We start from the raw sequence: 18,314 nt of genomic DNA on the forward strand, positions 1-18,314 counted from the left end.
TGCTTGCTTCAGTTATGTATTTTGTCTTGACTGTTGCTGTTTGTAATTGATATTAACCTTATTTTCTCTTTTCAAACAGCAAGCTTTTTCTGCAGACAAAGATCTATCAATTCCTCAACAAAATGGGGGGGGGGGGGGGATTGTTAATGGTTCCCAAACACGTGAGGCTTCATTTGAGCAGAGAGCTCATATTGTATATGCATACACTTATTCATCTGGTGTACTTGCTTTTGACATGCTGCTGCATTTAGGTATAATGTAATAGTTCACTCTCTTAAATTGGCTTCGGGTGTTCTCAGATCTCAAAATTAGTCTGACTGAATAAGTTCATGTCTAGCTATATGCCTGAAGCACAAATCTTGATAGAAAATACATGTGCTGTTCAAAATGATAAATACAGGTCATTTTGGATATCTTTCCCATTTTTAATTTGGAGTTGTGGCATAGAGTAGGATTTACACACCTGGTAGCGTAGGCCATTGACTCTTTTTGACAGACCACTTGAGGTCTGAATGTTCAACAAATAATGTAAGGAACTGTCACTCATACGTTTGTCGAGCTGGATGGCATGTCCTTAAAACAAGTCAAAATGAGGCTCAGTGTGTGTGTGGCCTCCACGTGCCTGTATGACCTCCCTACAACGCCTGGGCATGCTCCTGATGAGGTGGCGGATGGTGTCCTGAGGGATCTCCTCCCAGACCTGGACTAAAGTATCCGCCAACTCCTGTACAGTCTGTGGTGCAACATGGCGTTGGTGGATGGAGCGAGACATGATGTCCCAGATGTGCTCAATTGGATTCAGATCTGGGGAACGGGCGGGCCAGTCCATAGCATCAATGCCATCCTCTTGCAGGAACTGCTGACACACTCCAGCCACATTGAGGTCTAGCATTGTCTTGCATTAGGAGGAACCCAGGGCCAACCGCACCAGCATATGGTGTCACAAGGGGTCTGAGGATCTCATCTCGGTACCTAATGGCAGTCAGGCTACCTCTGGCGAGCACATGGAGGGCTGTGCGGCCCCCCCAAAGAAATGCTACCCCACACCATGACTGACCCACCGCCAAACCGGTCATGCTGGAGGATGTTGCAGGCAGCAGAACGTTCTCCACGGCATCTCCAGACTCTGTCACGTGCTCAGTGTGAACCTGCTTTCATCTGTGAAGAGCACAGGGCGCCAGTGGCGAATTTGCCAATCTTGGTGTTCTCTGGCAAATGCCAAACGTCCTGCACGGTGTTGGGCTGTAAGCACAACCCCCACCTGTGGACGTCGGGCCCTCATACCACCCTCATGGAGTCTTTCTGAACGTTTGAGCAGACACATGCACATTTGTGGCCTGCTGGAGGTCATTTTCAAGGAACTGAGAAGTGGTCTGTGGTCCCCACCTGCAGAACCACTCCTTTACATTTAACATTAACATTTAAGTCATTTAGCAGACACTCTTATCCAGAGCGACTTACAAATTGGTGCATTCACCTTCACCTTTATTGGGGGTGTCTTGCTAATTGCCTATAATTTCCACCTGTTGTCTATTCCATTTGCACAACAGCATGTGAAATTTATTGTCAATCAGTGTTGCTTCCTAAGTAGACAGTTTGATTTCACAGAAGTGTGATTGACTTGGAGTTACATTGTGGTGTTTAAGTGTATATTGCTTGACATTGATAACTAAATGTTACGCTATTTTGACTGGATTGCAATTGGAACATATTTGCTATGTTTATCAGTTGCGTTACCCTAGGATATGGCACTTTCGGACATTTTCCCATGTCGGGCCACTCAAAAAAAAGATAATATTCCACACCTGATGGTCTTATACACATATTGACTGCTTTTTTGTTGTTGTCCTGTCTTAAAAGATCATCCAATTTAGGACCCAATATTAATTTGTGTATTTAAACAAAAACAACCATTTCATTGCGACCCTGATTCGGAGGTTTTAACTTCCTATCACTAAAATTGGCAAAATACCTTTTGATTTCAAATGTGTGATATGCCAAGTTAAAACATTCAAAATGCAGAACTGTTTTACAAGCTGATAATCACTTAATTCTAATGGAAATTAAAGTGTGCATTAAGGTATAACATATGTACTGTGGTTTAAAGTATTCATACCCTTTTTCACTTTGCGTTACAGCCTGGATTAAATAGATTTCTCACCATCTACACAAAATACCCCATAATGACAAAGTGAACATGTTTTTAGACATTTTTGCAAATATATAAAATACTGAACTCTCAATTACTTAAGAATTCACATCCCTGAGTCAATACTTTAGAAGCACCCTTTGGCAGCGATTACAGCTGAGCCTTTCTGGGTAAGTCTCTAAGAGCCTTCCACACCTGGATTGTGCAACATTTTCCCATTTTAAAAATATATATATATATTCTTTTAAATTCTCCAAGTACCTTCAAATTGGTTGTTGATCATTGCTAGACAACCATCTTCAGGTTTTGCTGTAGTTTTGACTTAGATTTCACTCAGCCACGGAACATTCAATGTCTTCTCGCTAAGCAACTCGTGTAGATTTGACCAGTTTTTTAAATATTTTTAGGTTGTCCTTCTGAATGTGAATTCGTCTCCCAGGAAAGCAGATTGAACCAAGTTTTTCTCTAGCATTTTGTCTGTGCTTAGAAATGGAATGGAGTTTCTTTTTTTTATCCTGGCAGAACTCTGCAGTCCATAACAATTACAAGCATACCTATAACATGATGCAGCCACCACTATGCTTAAATACAGAGTGGTAGTCAGTTATATTGGACTTGCCCAAAACATAACTGTACTCATGAGAAAGTGAATTGTTTTGTCACATTTTGTGCAGTATTGCTTTAGTGCCTTGTTGCGAACAGGATGCATGTTTTGGAATATTTTTAAATTCTGTACAGGCTTCCTTTTCCACTCTGTCATTTAAATCAAATAACATTTTATTAGTCACATGTTTAGCATATATTGTTGGTGTCTAGTTCAACAGTGCAGCAATATCTAACAATTTCACAACATATACCCAATACACACACATCTAAGGAAGGAATGTTATTAAGTATATGGTTGAGCAATGTCAGAGCAGCATAGACTAAGATACTGTATTCTATACTATTCTACTGTGTATATACATATGAGATGAGTAATGCAAACATTAGTCACAAGTGTTCCTTTTTTTAAAGTTAGTATTGTGCAGTAACTACAATGTTGTTGATCCATCCTCGGTTTTCGCCTATCACAGCCATTAAACCTTTTTCAAGTCACGATTGGCCTCATGGTGAAATCCGTGAGTGTTTCCTCTCCGGCAACTGAGTTCGGAAGGACGCCTGCATCTTTGTAGTGACTGGGTGTATTGATACACCATCCAAAGTGTAATTGTAACTTAACCAAGCTCAGGGATATTCAATGTCTTTATTTTTACCCTTCTACCAGTAGGTGCCCTTCTTTGCGAGGCATCGGAAAACCTCCCTGGTCTTTTTGGTTGAATCTGTTTGAAATTCCCGGTGACTGAGAGACCTTATAATTATCTGTATGTGTGGTGTACAGGGATGAGGTAGTAATTCAGAAATTTTGTTAAACACTATTCCACACAGTGAGTCCATGTAACTTCTGTGACCTTTTAAGAAAATTTGTACTCCCAAATGTATTTAGGCTTGCCAATGTACTGATTTAATACAGTCCAGCCTTTTCATTTAATTTTAACATTTTGAAAAACATAATTCCACTTTGATATTATGGGGTATTGTGTGTATGACAATGCACATCAAGTAATCCACTTTAAATTCAGGCTAATGCAACAATGTGTATTAAGTCAAGGTGTGTGAATACTTTCTGAAGGCACTGTTGAACTAGGTGTGTGCTTTGCTGTGGTTCCACTTCCAATGCAACATTTTCCAAGTTGATTGCAGGTAAATTAATCTGTGGGTTGGAATCCTGTCTACTAATTCTAGTCAGTACATCATGCTCATTCTCCCTAGAGGTTATTAAACTAGTTTTCATATGTTTATAACCACACACAAACATGGTAATACCATAAATAACCCTGTAAGGTGTTCCCTGTTCAACAGGCGAATGTTACGGATTCACATCAGCTCTGTCAGGCCTGTTTATTCTACACGATATATCTGAGCGTTCCACTACATAGTGCTCTGATGAAGGCAGCTATTCCTACCACCAGTGGGCCTCCGACTAAATGTAAACAATGGAGCATATGTATCCTATTACGTTTTCACAATGCAAATAGCTCAGATACTTGGAAAATCATAACATAGGCCTACTGGTAAAATGCACAGGAGGGGGTACTCTGGGCAGAGCTAAATGTGATTTAGGGATTTAAATAATATTTGTCGTACTCTAGGAATATCAACATGAGGGGATTTATAATTTGACAGGATAATTGCTGAGATAAGGCAGTTGTGCATCTCATTAAGATAAGGCACATTCTTGAAAATCAAGGTTGATTTTTAGACTAGCTCTGAGTGAGGTGTGTGTGTGTATATGTATATATAGCACATTCAGAAAGTATTCAGACCCCTTCCTCACATTCACGTTAGCTTTATTCTAAAATGGTGACAATTTTTCCCTCACCCTCAATCTACACAATACCCCATAATGACAAAGCAAAAACCAATTTAGAAATATTTGCAAATTTACTTTTAAAAAAACATACCTTTTATGTACATAAGTATTCAGACCCTTTGCTATGAGACTCGAAATTGAGTTCCGGTGCAACCTGTTTCCATTGATCAATCTGATGTTTCTGCAACTTGGAGTCCATCTGTGGCAAATTCAACTGATTGGACATGATTTGGAAAGGCACCCACCTGTCTATATAATAAGGTCCCACAGTTGACAGTGTATGTCAGACAGGATTGTGACGAGGCACAGATGTGGAGAAGGATACCGAAATATTACTGCAAGCATGGTGGTGGTAACATGCTGTGGGGGTGTTTTTCAGCGGCAGGGACTGGGAGATTGGTCAGGATCAAGGCAAAGATGAACAGAGCGATCTTTGAAAACCTGATCCAGAGTGCTCAGGACTTGACTCGGGGGGCTTCCGGACAAGTCTCAATGTCCTTGAGTGGCCCAGCCAGAGTCTGGATTTGAACCCAATCGAACATCTCTGGAGAGGCCTGAAAAATAGCTGTGCAGCGATGCTCCCCATCCAACCTGACAGCGCTTGAGAGGATCTACAGAGAAGAGTGTGAGAAACTCCCCAAATCCAGGTGTGTCAACTTGTATCGTCATACCGAAGACGACTAGAGGCTGTAGTTGCTGCCAAAAGGTGCTTCAAAGTTCTGAGTAAAGAGTCTGAATACTTATGCGATTTTAAAAAATTAATAACTTTTGCAAAAATGTCAGCCAGTTATCGTTGCAGTGTGAACGCTGCCATCTATTTGGAATTACAGTTCTGAATGGGCCTCTACTCCGATACAGCCGTAAACGACCTCATTGAAAAGTGGGAAAAATTACAATCTGCAGTACCCCCATGGTTTTGTTTTGCCCTTTGACATTGCATATAAATTTAGTCCAGCGATAGCGTTGAAATAATTTAGTCATTACATTATGATTATCCAGACGTTTGTACAACTCAAGGACTGAAGAAAATAAAAATACAGAACATTTAGGTTTGTTTGAAACTGTTTTAATCCTGAAGCTCCTCGCCATTTGAGGTGGACAACTGAATCAACTTCAAGTAGCTGTCAAAGTGTCTGGAGCTTAGGTAGGTTCCAAAGAACACCTGTAGTACTATCACAACACCCATTTTCCTTAAGATGGGTTGGGTAACGTTCATCCAAAAACGGAGGACGTTTCCCTTTTCTGGCAATGGTGTAGTGTTGTACCTGTCGGAATTACAGTGGCATAATTATGCAAATTCAGTCAGCCAAGCATCTTGATGAAACCTTCGACTGCAAAGAGTTGCACATACCTGGTTGCAAGGCCTGCATTCACAGGCAAAGCCAACAGAATAGGATATACGCCAGCAGCAACTGCGCCGACAAGGGCACCTCTTATCAGGACACAGGTTGGACAGTTAAGGTCACCTGAAATTAGTTTAAGAATATCAGAAACAATTAAAATATTGTCAAACTTCAACTGCAACTGAAACAATTAAACACTCACCAGACAATAATGGTTTGGATACAGCTACATTATACATGGCCACTGTTGTCAAGAATGGTAGGACAGCCATTGGGAGATTTGATGTAAAACGCCCTTGAGTGACATTCAGTGCTCTCCTGTATAAGCTGTTGGCAATCAGTCCTGCAAATGCCCCATTACCTCCCAGGTACATGGGGCCATAGGTGAAGATTTTCCTGTAGAACAACAGTGATATTTCATAAGTTGTTAATGTTATGAGAGCAAAATGCAAAAGGCTGTCAATTACAAGTAGAGCTAGGGCTGTCAAGGCAATGAAAACATGTCTAGGCTATAGAGATGGATGGATGACTCATCTTTGTACCTGTGCCATTAGACGGGTTGGTTGTTTAGCAACAAAACAGACGTGCTTAACTATGCTTCAGGAAGCTTACTTTCCCCATCACTGTGAGCAATCTGGCCACCCAGAATAACAACACATGGACTTATGCGCCATTGAAGCGTGCGCATAGTTTGTGAAGTTGTTTGTTCTTAACTGACTTGCCTAGTTAAATAAAGGTCAAATAAAAAATAAAATAAACATTTTGGCCACTAGAGGCCTCTATCATTCTCTATGGCATAGGCCTACAAAAACGTACCTGTCAAGTTCAGGCAACCGTTCGAAATTTTCCGCCATCATTTGAATGATCAGGGCTCTGGAAACTGTGCGGCTGGTGCCTTTCTGTACAACGACATTGCTGTTTTCTGACATCTTCAACAAGATTCCCTGCAATGCATGACCACATTTTTAAAATAAATGTCACTGTCTGTCAATAATGTTGGCTATCATTGACAGGGCTGAGTGAACGTGTATGCAACACGTTCGATAAGACTGATAACATTACCTAGCCAACATGACATTTTATAAAACCCCGTCCATGTAGCCTAGTTCAGAGAGCAAAACATGTCTATATTATTAATCACGATTACACTGGAATAACGCCAGTCTATGTATTTCTGTACTGTCGAGTATTCCTTCCTTACCTTGACGATGTTTCAGCTCTAATGTAGCTATGTTCTGTAAATGTTTAGCTGTTTCTTCTTCTTTGGTGGGGTTTAACGTTTAGCTGTTTCAATATTTTCTTCTGTATCATTATTTAGTGAAGGGCGCAGCCATTTTAAACCACGTGCACCAGAGTGAACTCTGAACCGTTCACAACAAATTGTATTGGTTCGTAATCCCGAGCCTGGACAAAAAGCACCGCCATGCCATTGGATGTAAAGTTTTGTCAATCAAGGTGTAGCTAGTAACAAATCTCTCGGTTGCTTAGCTAAAACTGATACTGCTTTCCACTCCGTGGCTCTAGATTTGGAAATAAAAACGTGGTGATGTGACACAGCAAATAAGAGGACGAGGAAGTTCCAGATATTTCGCAAATAATATATGAAATGTGTAAAATAGACGGGTTTATTGCAGAGACATTACTTTTACAGCAAGATCAGCCAGGCAGGTATTTCCTACAGGCGCGAGCGCACTGCCATCAGGAAAGGTTATCGTTAACCAAACGCTTTGCCAACTTCCAGTTCCACTGTCCAGTCTTTCGTTTTTAGGTAGCCTAGCTGGTTGAGCAACAACGATGCATGTGTTTGCGAGCACTGGTTCATTTCAGTTTGTGAATGGTTGAATAGACTTGGGCTATAAAGGATGTCATATCCTAAATCAAAGAAAGATGACGGAGAATCATACCAGCTACACAACCTTAGCTAACTGAGATATTGGATGGAGCCCATCAATTGTATTCGTGGTGGTATGACTTGCAATACATTTTGGCCAGCTAATGTTATGTATTTTGATTGCCATATATATCTGCACACCTGGTTCGTTTGACTAATTGGGCCACCCCAAATTCATAGAAAAAAAGATTAGGCTGGGTAATTTCTGCAAGGTAGCTTAATTAAACTTGATGTGATGTTAGTGTTAGGCTATAAATAGGCGGCTACCCCTACTCATTTAATTATTTAGCGGGTTTTTTCACGCGCTAAAATAGCAACGGTTGCATATTTCACTGCGGATTAGCGTTACCCCACCTTTAACGTTTCTTTGGACTGACATTGGTTTTTATTTTTTTTAATCTCCAGGTCATCACATGGGAGCGCCATTGACTCAATGCCAGCATCAAACTGCAAGGACAGTGATAGAAACGCGGAAAATCTCGCTGAGCCGGGCTCAATAAAAGTTTGTCAATTGAGAGAATATACCGACCGACTACTTAGCCTAGGCTGTTGTTCATGTCCGTGACATTATCCCCTGATAACTGTCTGTATGAGAACATCGGAACGCCTCCGCTACAGCCGTTGCACCTGTCTGCACAGCAGCAAGCCTTCATCGGAACCATAGCCCACACACTCTACAGACAAGACACTTTTCATAGGACAACCGACAATAGGAGGATTTGGAATTGTATTTATTTACTTGAACACTTTCGGGCTGAATGCATCCCGGCGAAGCATTGGTTAGGCTACATCTTTGCTGACGATTAATTGAACAAGCATGCCGAACTACATGGCAAGTATAGTTTTTGTTTGTGGCCTGTTTTGCCCTATGCTATAGTCTATTATTTTAGACTAGCCTACTGATTCTGTTGGAGCAAAAGCCTATAGCTTTCAAAACTGAACCTAAGGGCACACACACTATAGCAAAACTAATTCGCCAATGATTGTGGTTTCCTACCTAGCGGTTACAACTGCCGGAAACAGTTTTTAATGGAGTAAATCACCAATACGGATCCAGGATTCAACTATGCCTGTAAGAAAAAAAGGTGAGCAGAAACGTCGTTGGCACAACAGGTGTCTCGCCACTAAGCAGCCACAAGTGAAAAAACACCAGTGGCTCTTTGTCATTCAGCACTTTTAGACCCATGTCGGAGTGTAGGCTTGCCTTTAGCCTTTCTAGGTTATGTTCCTGTAGGTAAGCTAATGGCAAATTAAATAAAAAAATACCCATGACTTGTAATGTAAGCCTAATGTGGCCTATGAAACAGAAGTCATTGATAATGTACAAAATAAAGGAAATACCAACAGTGTCTTAATAGGGAGTTGAGTCACCAGAACAGCTTCAATGCTCCTTGGCAAAGATTATACAATTGTCTGGAACTCTATTGGAGTGGCAAAGATTATACACTTGTCTGGAACTCTATTGGAGTGGCAAAGATTATACACTTGTCTGGAACTCTATTGGAGTGGCAAAGATTATACACTTGTCTGGAACTCTATTAGAGTGGCAAATATTATACACTTGTCTGGAACTCTATTGGAGTGGCAAAGATTATACACTTGTCTGGAACTCTATTGGAGTGGCAAAGATTATACACTTGTCTGGAACTCTATTGGAGTGGCAAAGATTATACACTTGTCTGGAACTCTATAGGAGTGGCAAAGATTATACAATTGTCTGGAACTCTATTGGAGTGGCAAAGATTATACACTTGTCTGGAACTCTATTGGAGTGGCAAAGATTATACACTTGTCTGGAACTCTATTGGAGTGGCAAATATTATACACTTGTCTGGAACTCTATTAGAGTGGCAAATATTATACACTTGTCTGGAACTCTATTGGAGTGGCAAAGATTATACACTTGTCTGGAACTCTATTGGAGTGGCAAAGATTATACACTTGTCTGGAACTCTATTGGAGTGGCAAAGATTATACACTTGTCTGGAACTCTATAGGAGTGGCAAAGATTATACAATTGTCTGGAACTCTATTGGAGGGAAGCAACACCATTCTTCTATGAGAAATCTGTAATTTGGTGTTTTGTTAATGGTGGGAAAAAAGTGTCTTAAGCGCTGCTCCGGAATCTCCCATAAGTGTTCAGTTGGGTGGCGATCTGGTGACACTTAACCCTCTGCTTCTTTGAAAACCCCTCTTTCAAAATCACTGAGATCTCTTCTAGCTGTGGTAGCCAAAATAATGGGCAACTGGGCATTTTTAATCATGACCCTAAGCATGATGTTAATTGCTTAATTAACTCAGGACCCACACCTGTGTGGAAGCACCTGCTTTCAAAATATTTGTAATATAATATCTCATTTAGTCAAGCATTTCCTTTATTTTGGCAGTTACCTGTAGTTTATTATAGATCGGAATATTGGGTAACAAACTATTTTTTATTGTTTTCAGGAATAAGCGTTAATAAATATTTTAAGTACTAGGCCTAATACAGTGCATTCGGAAAGTATTCAGACCACTTTTTCCGCGTTTTGTTACAGTACAGCCTTATTCTAAAATTGATTACATTTATTTCCCTCATCAATCTACACTCAATACCCCATAATGACAAAGCGACAACAGGTTTAGAAATGTGTTGCATATGTGTTAAAAATAAACCGATAACTTATTTACATAAGTATTACATACCCTTATTTACATAAGAACCTTTGCTATGAGACTTCAAATTGAGCTCCGGTGCATCCTGTTTCCATTGATCATACTTGATGATTCTACAACTTCATTGGAGTCCACCTGTGGTAAATTCAATTGATTGGACATGTTTTGGAAAGGCGCACACACACACTTGTATTTTCAAGAGCCCACAGTTGACAGTGCATGTCAGAGCAAAAACCAAGCCATGAGGTCGAAGGAATTGTCTATAGAGCTCAGAGATAGGATTGCGTCGATGCACAAATCTGGGGAAGGGTACCAAAATATTTCTGCAGCATTGAAGGTCCCCAAGGACACAGTGGCCTCCATCATTCTTAAATGGAAGAAGTTTGGATCCACCAAGACTCTTCCAAGAGCTGTCCGCCCGGTCAGACTGAAACATCTGAGGAGGAGGGCCTTGGTCAGTAAGGTGACCAAGAACCTGACGGTCACTCTGACAGAGCTCCAGAGTTCCTCTATGGAGATCGGAGAACCTTCCAGAAGCACAACCATCTCCGCAGCAATCCACCAATCAGGCCTTTATGGTAGAATGGCCAGACGGAAGTCACTCCTCATTAAAAGGCACATGAACGCCCACTTGGAGTTTGTCAAAAAGGCACAGAAAGGACTCTGACCATGAGAAACAATATGCTCTGGTCTGATGAAAACAAGGTTGAACTCTTTGGCTTGAATGCCAAGCATCACGTCTGGAGGAAACCTGGCACTATCCCTACGGTGAAGCATGGTGGTGGCAGCATCATACTGTGGGGATGTTTTTCAGTGGTAGGGCCTGGGAGACTAGTCAGGAAAGATGAACGGCACAAAGTACAGCGAGATCCTTGACGAAAACCTGCTCCAGAGCGCAAGTCTCAATGTCCTTGAGTGGCCCAGCCAGAGCCCGGACTTGAACCCAATCTCTGGGGAAACGTGAAAATAGCTGTGCATCGACGCTCCCCATCCAACCTGACAGAGCTTGAGCGGATCTGCAGAGAAGAATGGAAGAAACTCCCCAAATACACGTGTGCCATGCTTGTGGCGTCATACACAAGAAGATTCCTGTAATCGCTGCCAAAAGTGCTTCAACAAAATACTGAGTAAAAGGTCTGAATACCTATGTAAATGGATTAAAATTAAAATAAAAATGGTACCCTCCCCAGATATGTGCTTTGACCCAGCCTGTCTTGGAGCTCTACGGACAATTCATCCATGGCTTGATTTTTGCTGTAACGTGCTCTGTCAGCTGTGGGACAGGTGCGTGCCTTTCCAAATCCTGTCCCATCAGTTGAGTTTGCCACAGGTGGACTCCAATCAAGTTATAGAAACATCTCAAAGATGATCAATGGAAACAGGATGCACCTGAACTCAATTGTATCATAGCAAAGGGTCTGAATACTTACGTAAGTTAGGTATTTTTTAAATAAATGTGCAAACATTTCTTAACCTGTTTTTACTTTGTCATTATGGTGTATTGTGTGTAGATTGATGAGGATAAAAAAAAAAATCAATTTTAGAATTAGGCTGTAAGGTAACAATTTGGGGAAAAAGTCAAGGGGTCTGAATACTTCCCGAATAATTCCTTATTTCTAAATCATGTATAAGTTATACAGCATTTATACTTATTTGTAAGAATTGATGAAGCCTTATTAATTTAAGTGATGGCATTATTTTAATTGAATATTGCAGGGAATAGCCTTAGGACTTATGTATGTCGTGGATACTGGAGATAACTTCCATCCCAACTATGTCTAGTGTTTATGGGAATTGTGTGATCATATTCAGTAAAGGATTTTTATATCATTTCTGTACATGGTGATTGTAGTGTAAGTTCAGTCCACAAAGCAACTCCGTGTAAATAAAGGTGTAATGAGGCTTGTCCTGGCGTGACCTCAGATCGTCTCATCCACTGGTCTGTAATTGTGCAGCAATAAAAAAGAAATGCTGTCGGAGTTGTTCAACTGTACTGTACAATGAAAGTAATGGAAGAGGCCTCCCGAATTGGCGTGGTAGTCTAAGGCACTGCATCGCAGTGTTAGCTGTGCCACGAGAGATTCTGGGTTCGAGTCCAGGCTCTGTCGCAGCCGGCAGTAACCGGGAGACCCATGCGTTGGTGCATAATTGGCACAGGGTTGTCAGGGTTAGGGGAGGGTTTGGCCAGCAGGGATGTCCTAGTCCCATCGCGAACTAGCGACTCCTGTGGCGGGCCGGGTGCAGTGTACTCTGACACGGTCACCAGGTGCACAGTGTTTCCTCCTACACATTGGTGCGGCTGGCTTCCGGGTTAAGTGGGCATTGCATCAAGAAGCAGTGCCGCTTGGTTGGTTTGTGCTTCGGAAGACGCACGGCTCTCGACCTTCGCCTCTCCCGAGTCCGTACGGGAGTTGCAGTGATGAGACAGGACTGTAACCTCCAATTGGATACCACAAAATTGGGGCGAAAACGGGGGTTAACATAAAATAATTAACAAAGTCATACAAGATCGTTCAACCTTCCAGACTTACTTTTATTCCTTGAAACTTTAACTAGACAGCAGACGGCCACATCAAGTTAGCAGGAATTATAAGTCAATAGCAGTAAGTAAAGACCATTTTACAGTCTGTTCTCATGAGTTTCTTTGAAACAAGTCAAAGTTTAGTGTACTGGGGTCTCCCTTGGTGACAGGGTCTGAGCCCAAGGATGATGTCTCTGTGTGACTGAGTGGTATCTCGCCCCCTGACACCCGTGCCAAGCGGGGACACTATCCATGCTCCACATTTCTGTGCAGTTACAAAACTGCCTCATATTAGTAGTGAAAATGGTTGCAAATTATAAACCATACAAGTGACCATATCGTCTTTTGCACATGCAGTTGTCATTACATGCTTAAGATTACATATTTTTTAGAATTGTTTTCACAAATGGGGACAAAAATCTGGGCAGAAGCTCAAGCTACTGTAAACCTTATTCAAACAAATTGGCTTTGTAAATTAGTCCTGGCGGTGCTTGTCTGATGTTTGCCATTTTATCACTCGACTGTATGTTTAACTATAAACTAAAATGACTTTTTCTCTTTTGAATAACATTCTAACTGGTCTCCAATCCGTACCCTCCTGCAGATACAGCTAGGGCCCTAGGCCTTTTGGAAGACTACTGTGCTAAACTGAGGAAGCCAGAGGAACAACAGCTCAAAACTTCCATTCAGAGAGTGATGGGGGTCTTCAAAAGCAGCCTGTTCCAAGCACTGCTTGGTAAGTCAAGCTGGATATTGGAATCCATCCATTCTTTTAATTGACTCCAATATGTCAAATGCTTCACCTGTCATTATAAATCAGAGGAATGTCATGAATGTTATAGCATAACAAAAAAACAATTTTCCCCTCAACTGTCTAGCCATGTTCACCCTTATTCTATTTCATACATACAGTATGGATTTTGATAGACACAGTGAAGTAATACCTCTTTTATAATCTAGTCAGTAGTTTTTGGGATTCACAATAGAACTCTAGAGATTTGTCTATTGTCACATTTGCTCAACCTGCATTTTGCTATGCCCGTGTTTTTTCTGAAATATAGTTATTTTGAATTCTGCTGATATTGCAGTCGATGCTTCTCAGTGCCTGTGGTATTTTTAAGGTGCTCCTCACACTCTTCGTAAGGATTCAAACGAAGCATAATGATGTGGGACTTTTGCATCTTTGATCATTCCCCTGGATACCTTTCAATGATTTGAAGGGCATGCAAGTATCTCGTCAATGCATTATTGGAGATGGGTATAATGCATGATTCTCATTCATCATTCAAAGGTTCATGACATGGTCATTTTCCAAATGATAAAACCTACAATCTGACCTCTCAGGTTGAGTTTGAAAATGTATTGTAAAATGTATTGCTCGGGCCACACATTATTGTTCCCAAAGCCTTCTCAGTTAGCAGTGGCAAAGCCGAGATGAAAAGAATGTTGGCACGCTACAATATCTGTATTATTATATGTGACATGAAATTCCGAGCAATGTAAGTGCACCTTTAACGAAGTAACACGAGAGGAGTTCATCATACATAGTTCCCTGTGAGTTGGCATTCAAAGGCTGGGCATGCCTTTTTACACACCGATCAGACCCTGTTGTACTTGACCACCTGGAATCTCTATCCTCCAAATGCTATTTTAGCTTGTCTGAGAATGGGCTTTCAATCTTTCTGGCACAAGCCCCCACTGGTTATCAAAAAGGGCAACAATGATAAGGAGAGCGGAAATATCAATTACATTTAACATGCATTTAAATAGATTGATCTCTAAACCTAAGTAGAGATATTATATGTCGAACATGAATATTGCACTCTCAATGCCTTTTGGCCATGTTTCCTTTAGAAGCTTGAAACTTGAGGATTAAGCAGTCACTGGTAAAACGAATAATGAACTAATTTGTTTCATGTAGATTTTACAAACCTGACAATGTTTATTGATCCCCAGAGTCATTGCATTGACATGAGCTGTTGCAGTAAACGTTTATGGCAATGTGATACATTTATTTGGAGACCGTACTGGGATTTATTTTATGGTTTTAGGAGGAAGAGTAAGTGCTGATTAGGGTTTAGAGTAAGTGCTGATTGGGGTTTATAGTTAGGTGCCACACTCTCTGCTGCTCCCTTTTTATTATTTTCTTCTCATAGTCGGCCTTACATACTGCCTGCAGGCGTGGGTTCCAATCTCACTTCCACTAACATATAGCCTAAGGACAATTAATAAGAATGATCCATAGACACTGCATCTTCATTTGTAAAGGGGTTCCTCAAATCACTCCGAACCGAACAACCCTCTCTCTTCCTTCAGTTCCATGAACTAGAATAAGATGTCAAAATAAAAATCACACTGTCTAATAAAAGTATCTGTTTCGAAAGACGATGCAGATGTTTTTGACTTTTGTTGTGATCAGTAGAAAATGTAACTAAGTGGAGCTAGATTGGTGTACAGTCATGGCCAGAGGTTTTGAGAATGACACAAATCTTAATTTTCACAAAGTCTGCTGCCTCAGTTTGTATGATGGCAATTCGCATATACTCCAGAATGTTATGAAGAGTGATCAGATGCATTGCAATTAATTGCAAAGTCCCTCTTTGCCATGCAAATGAACTGAATCCCCCCCAAAAAAACATTTCCACTGCATTTCAGCCCTGCCACAAAAGGACCAGCTGACATGTCAGTGATTCTCTCGTTAACACAGGTGTGAGTGTTGACGAGGACAAGGCTGGAGATCACTCTGTCGTGCTGATTGAGTTCGAATAACGGGCTGGAAGCTTCAAAAGGAGGGTGGTGCTTGGAATCATTGTTCTTCCTCTGTCAATCATGGTTGCCTGCAAGGAAACACGTGCAGTTATCACTGCTTTGCACAAAAAGGGCTTTACAGGCAAGGATATTGCTGCCAGTAAGATTGCACCTAAATCAACCATTTATTGGATCATCAAGAACTGGTTCAATTTTTGTGATGAAGGCTTCAGGGCACCAAAGAAAGTCTAGCAAGCGCCAGGACCGTCTCCTAAAGTTGATTCAGCTGCGGGATCGGGGCACCACCAGTACAGAGCTTGCTCAGGAATGGCAGCAGGTAGGTGTGAGTGCATCTGCACACACAGTGAGGCAAAGACTTTTGAAGGATGGCCTGGTGTCAAGGGCAGCAAAGAAGCCACTTCTCTCCAAGAAAAATGTCAGGGACAGACTGATATTCTGCAAAAGGTACAGGGATTGGACTGCTGAGGACTAGGGTAAAGTCATTTTCTCCGATGAATCCCCTTTCCGATTGTTTGGGGCATCCGGAAGACAAGTTGAGCGCTACCATCAGTCCTGTATCATGCCAACAGTAAAGCATCCTGAGACCATTCATGTGTGTGGTTGCTTCTCAGCCAAGGGAGTGGGCTCACTCACAATTTTGCCGAAGAACACAGCCATGAATAAAGAATGGTACCAACACATCCTCCAAGAGCAACTTCTCCCAACCATCCAGGAACAGTTTGGTGACGAACAATGCCTTTTCCAGCATGAGCTAGCACTTTACCATAAGGCAAAAGTGATAACTAAGTGGCTCGGAGAACAAAACATAGATATTTTTGGTCCATGGCCAGGAAACTCCCCAGACCTTAATCCAATTGAGAATTTGTGGTCAATCCTCAAGAGACGGGTGGACCAACAAACAACCCACAAATTCTGAATATCTCCAAGCATTGATTATACAAGAATAGGCTGCCATCAGCCAGGATGTGGCCCAGAAGTTAATTGACAGCATGCCAGGGCGGATTGCAGAGGTCTTGAAAAAGAAGGGTCAACACTGCAAATATTGACTCTTTGCATCAACTTCATGTAATTGTCAATAAAAGCCTTTGACACTTATGAAATGCTCGTAATTATCCTTCAGTATTCCATAGTAACACCTGACTAAAATATCTAAAGACAGTGAAGAAGCAAACTTTGGAAATGTATGTGTCATTCTCAAAACTTTTGCCCACAACTGTATTCATATCCCTTTAATAAGATGACAATGGCTCCTGTGGTTGTCAGATCAAGATTGAGTTTTTGTGGGACTGGTAACTCCAATATGAAATGCTTCATTTCAAGGCCTTTCATTTCGAGCCTTTGGTAATAGGTATTCATGCGGGTAGCCTAGTGGTTAAGAGCGTTGGTCCACTAACTAAAAGGTTGCTGGTTCGAGTCCCCAAGCTGACGAGGTGAACGTTCTGTCGATGTGCCCTTGAGCAACCCTAATTGCCCAGGTAAGTCGCTCTGGTTAAGATCATCTGCTAAATTACCAAAATTGTAAAACAATTTGTATTTTATTAGGATCCCTATTAGCTGCTTCCAAGGCAGTTGAAACTCTTCCTGGGGTCTAGGAAGTTGATGATGTAACCGATTATGATGAAGAGTCCATTGCTAATAGGGTTTGTCACCCTGTTCTTTTGGCCTTGTTCTAATACAATTTTTATGATGGTCATTAACTACATTAATGTATCTGCCACTGTCAGAAACATTTAACATTTGTCTACCACAGCCGTGGTCTAGTAGTTTGAAATGTAATTAACAAGGCCTATTTGCTTAACTATCTCCGTATTTATACAACGCTTTTAAAGGTTGGCCAACTGCCGAGTGGGAGTATATTGTTATGATTTTGTGGCCTTCTTTTTTGGAATATGAAATCTAAAGGGGATTGGACGCCCTCATACTGAAATGTGCTGGGGGAAGTTGTAATACTCTTAATACATGGTGAAGCTTCCACACTGCCAAGCTTGGCTAGGAGCCTTTAAACAAAATATTGGGGGATTATATGTAATCTTTTACAATGTGCTCTTCGACTGCTGCGTAATGCCCCCCCGCAACAGATGTTCGGCTATATAGGAGCACACCCATATCTTGCGCTGATCCGCTTCCACGCGTCAAGATTGTGCAATACTGATTCATGGATAATCATTGGAATACAATTAAGAATGTGTGGGCACTCTAACTGTAGTGTTTCTCATGTGCTGAGCTACAGAAGAACAACACAACCATATAGGCCATAGTTTTGAGATGTAGTTTGGTCAGAAGGTGTGAGTGGCTGTTGATGTATGATTCATCCCTCACTTGACCTATTTGTAGCATAGACTTGCAGTTACTATAAGGATGACCCACTATCTACAGGGTTATAATCCTTGCCATTTGAATTTTGTGTGTGTTGTTGGTCTTACAAATTAGTCAACTTGCATGATTTAATGATTGGTACTGCAAGTGTTGTTGTTTTTTTCTCCCACATTACCAGGAAATCGTTGGCTGAAGTGGTTTAAAGCTGGCGCCATTGGACTCTGGAGCAGTGGAATCAAATCTAAATCTAATTTTAT

The 18,314-nt window shown here is 41.3% G+C and overlaps 2 protein-coding genes across 24 annotated transcripts in view; one reads left to right on the forward strand and one right to left on the reverse strand.

Moving 5' to 3' along the window:
* Positions 1-5,612: 5,612 nt before the first annotated feature.
* On the reverse strand, positions 5,613-7,275 carry tmem126a (transmembrane protein 126A). The gene is made up of 5 exons (XM_046306981.1): positions 7,107-7,275; positions 6,722-6,849; positions 6,108-6,301; positions 5,914-6,028; positions 5,613-5,827 (listed from the first exon to the last, which is right to left on the reverse strand). The coding sequence occupies exons 2-5, from the start codon at positions 6,832-6,834 to the stop codon at positions 5,629-5,631; spliced, it is 621 nt and encodes a 206-aa protein (XP_046162937.1). The 5' UTR covers positions 6,835-6,849; positions 7,107-7,275; the 3' UTR covers positions 5,613-5,628.
* A 64-nt stretch (positions 7,276-7,339) lies between these two features.
* The window catches only part of dlg2 (discs, large homolog 2 (Drosophila)), a 358,023-nt gene continuing 347,048 nt past the window's right edge, over positions 7,340-18,314 (forward strand). For 10 of the 23 annotated variants that reach the window (XM_046306958.1, XM_046306959.1, XM_046306962.1 and 7 more), the window contains exons 1-3: positions 7,345-8,628; positions 8,798-8,881; positions 13,577-13,708. In XM_046306958.1, coding sequence (XP_046162914.1) covers positions 8,863-8,881; positions 13,577-13,708 — 151 coding nt within the window. In that variant the 5' untranslated portion in view covers positions 7,345-8,628; positions 8,798-8,862. Of the gene's footprint in view, positions 8,629-8,797; positions 8,882-13,576; positions 13,709-18,314 lie in introns of all 23 variants that reach the window. The other 13 variants (XM_046306950.1, XM_046306963.1, XM_046306965.1 and 10 more) reach the window with 6 other exon arrangements.

This window comes from Oncorhynchus gorbuscha, linkage group LG16 (assembly GCF_021184085.1).
Source record: "Oncorhynchus gorbuscha isolate QuinsamMale2020 ecotype Even-year linkage group LG16, OgorEven_v1.0, whole genome shotgun sequence".
Classification (NCBI taxonomy): domain Eukaryota; kingdom Metazoa; phylum Chordata; class Actinopteri; order Salmoniformes; family Salmonidae; genus Oncorhynchus; species Oncorhynchus gorbuscha.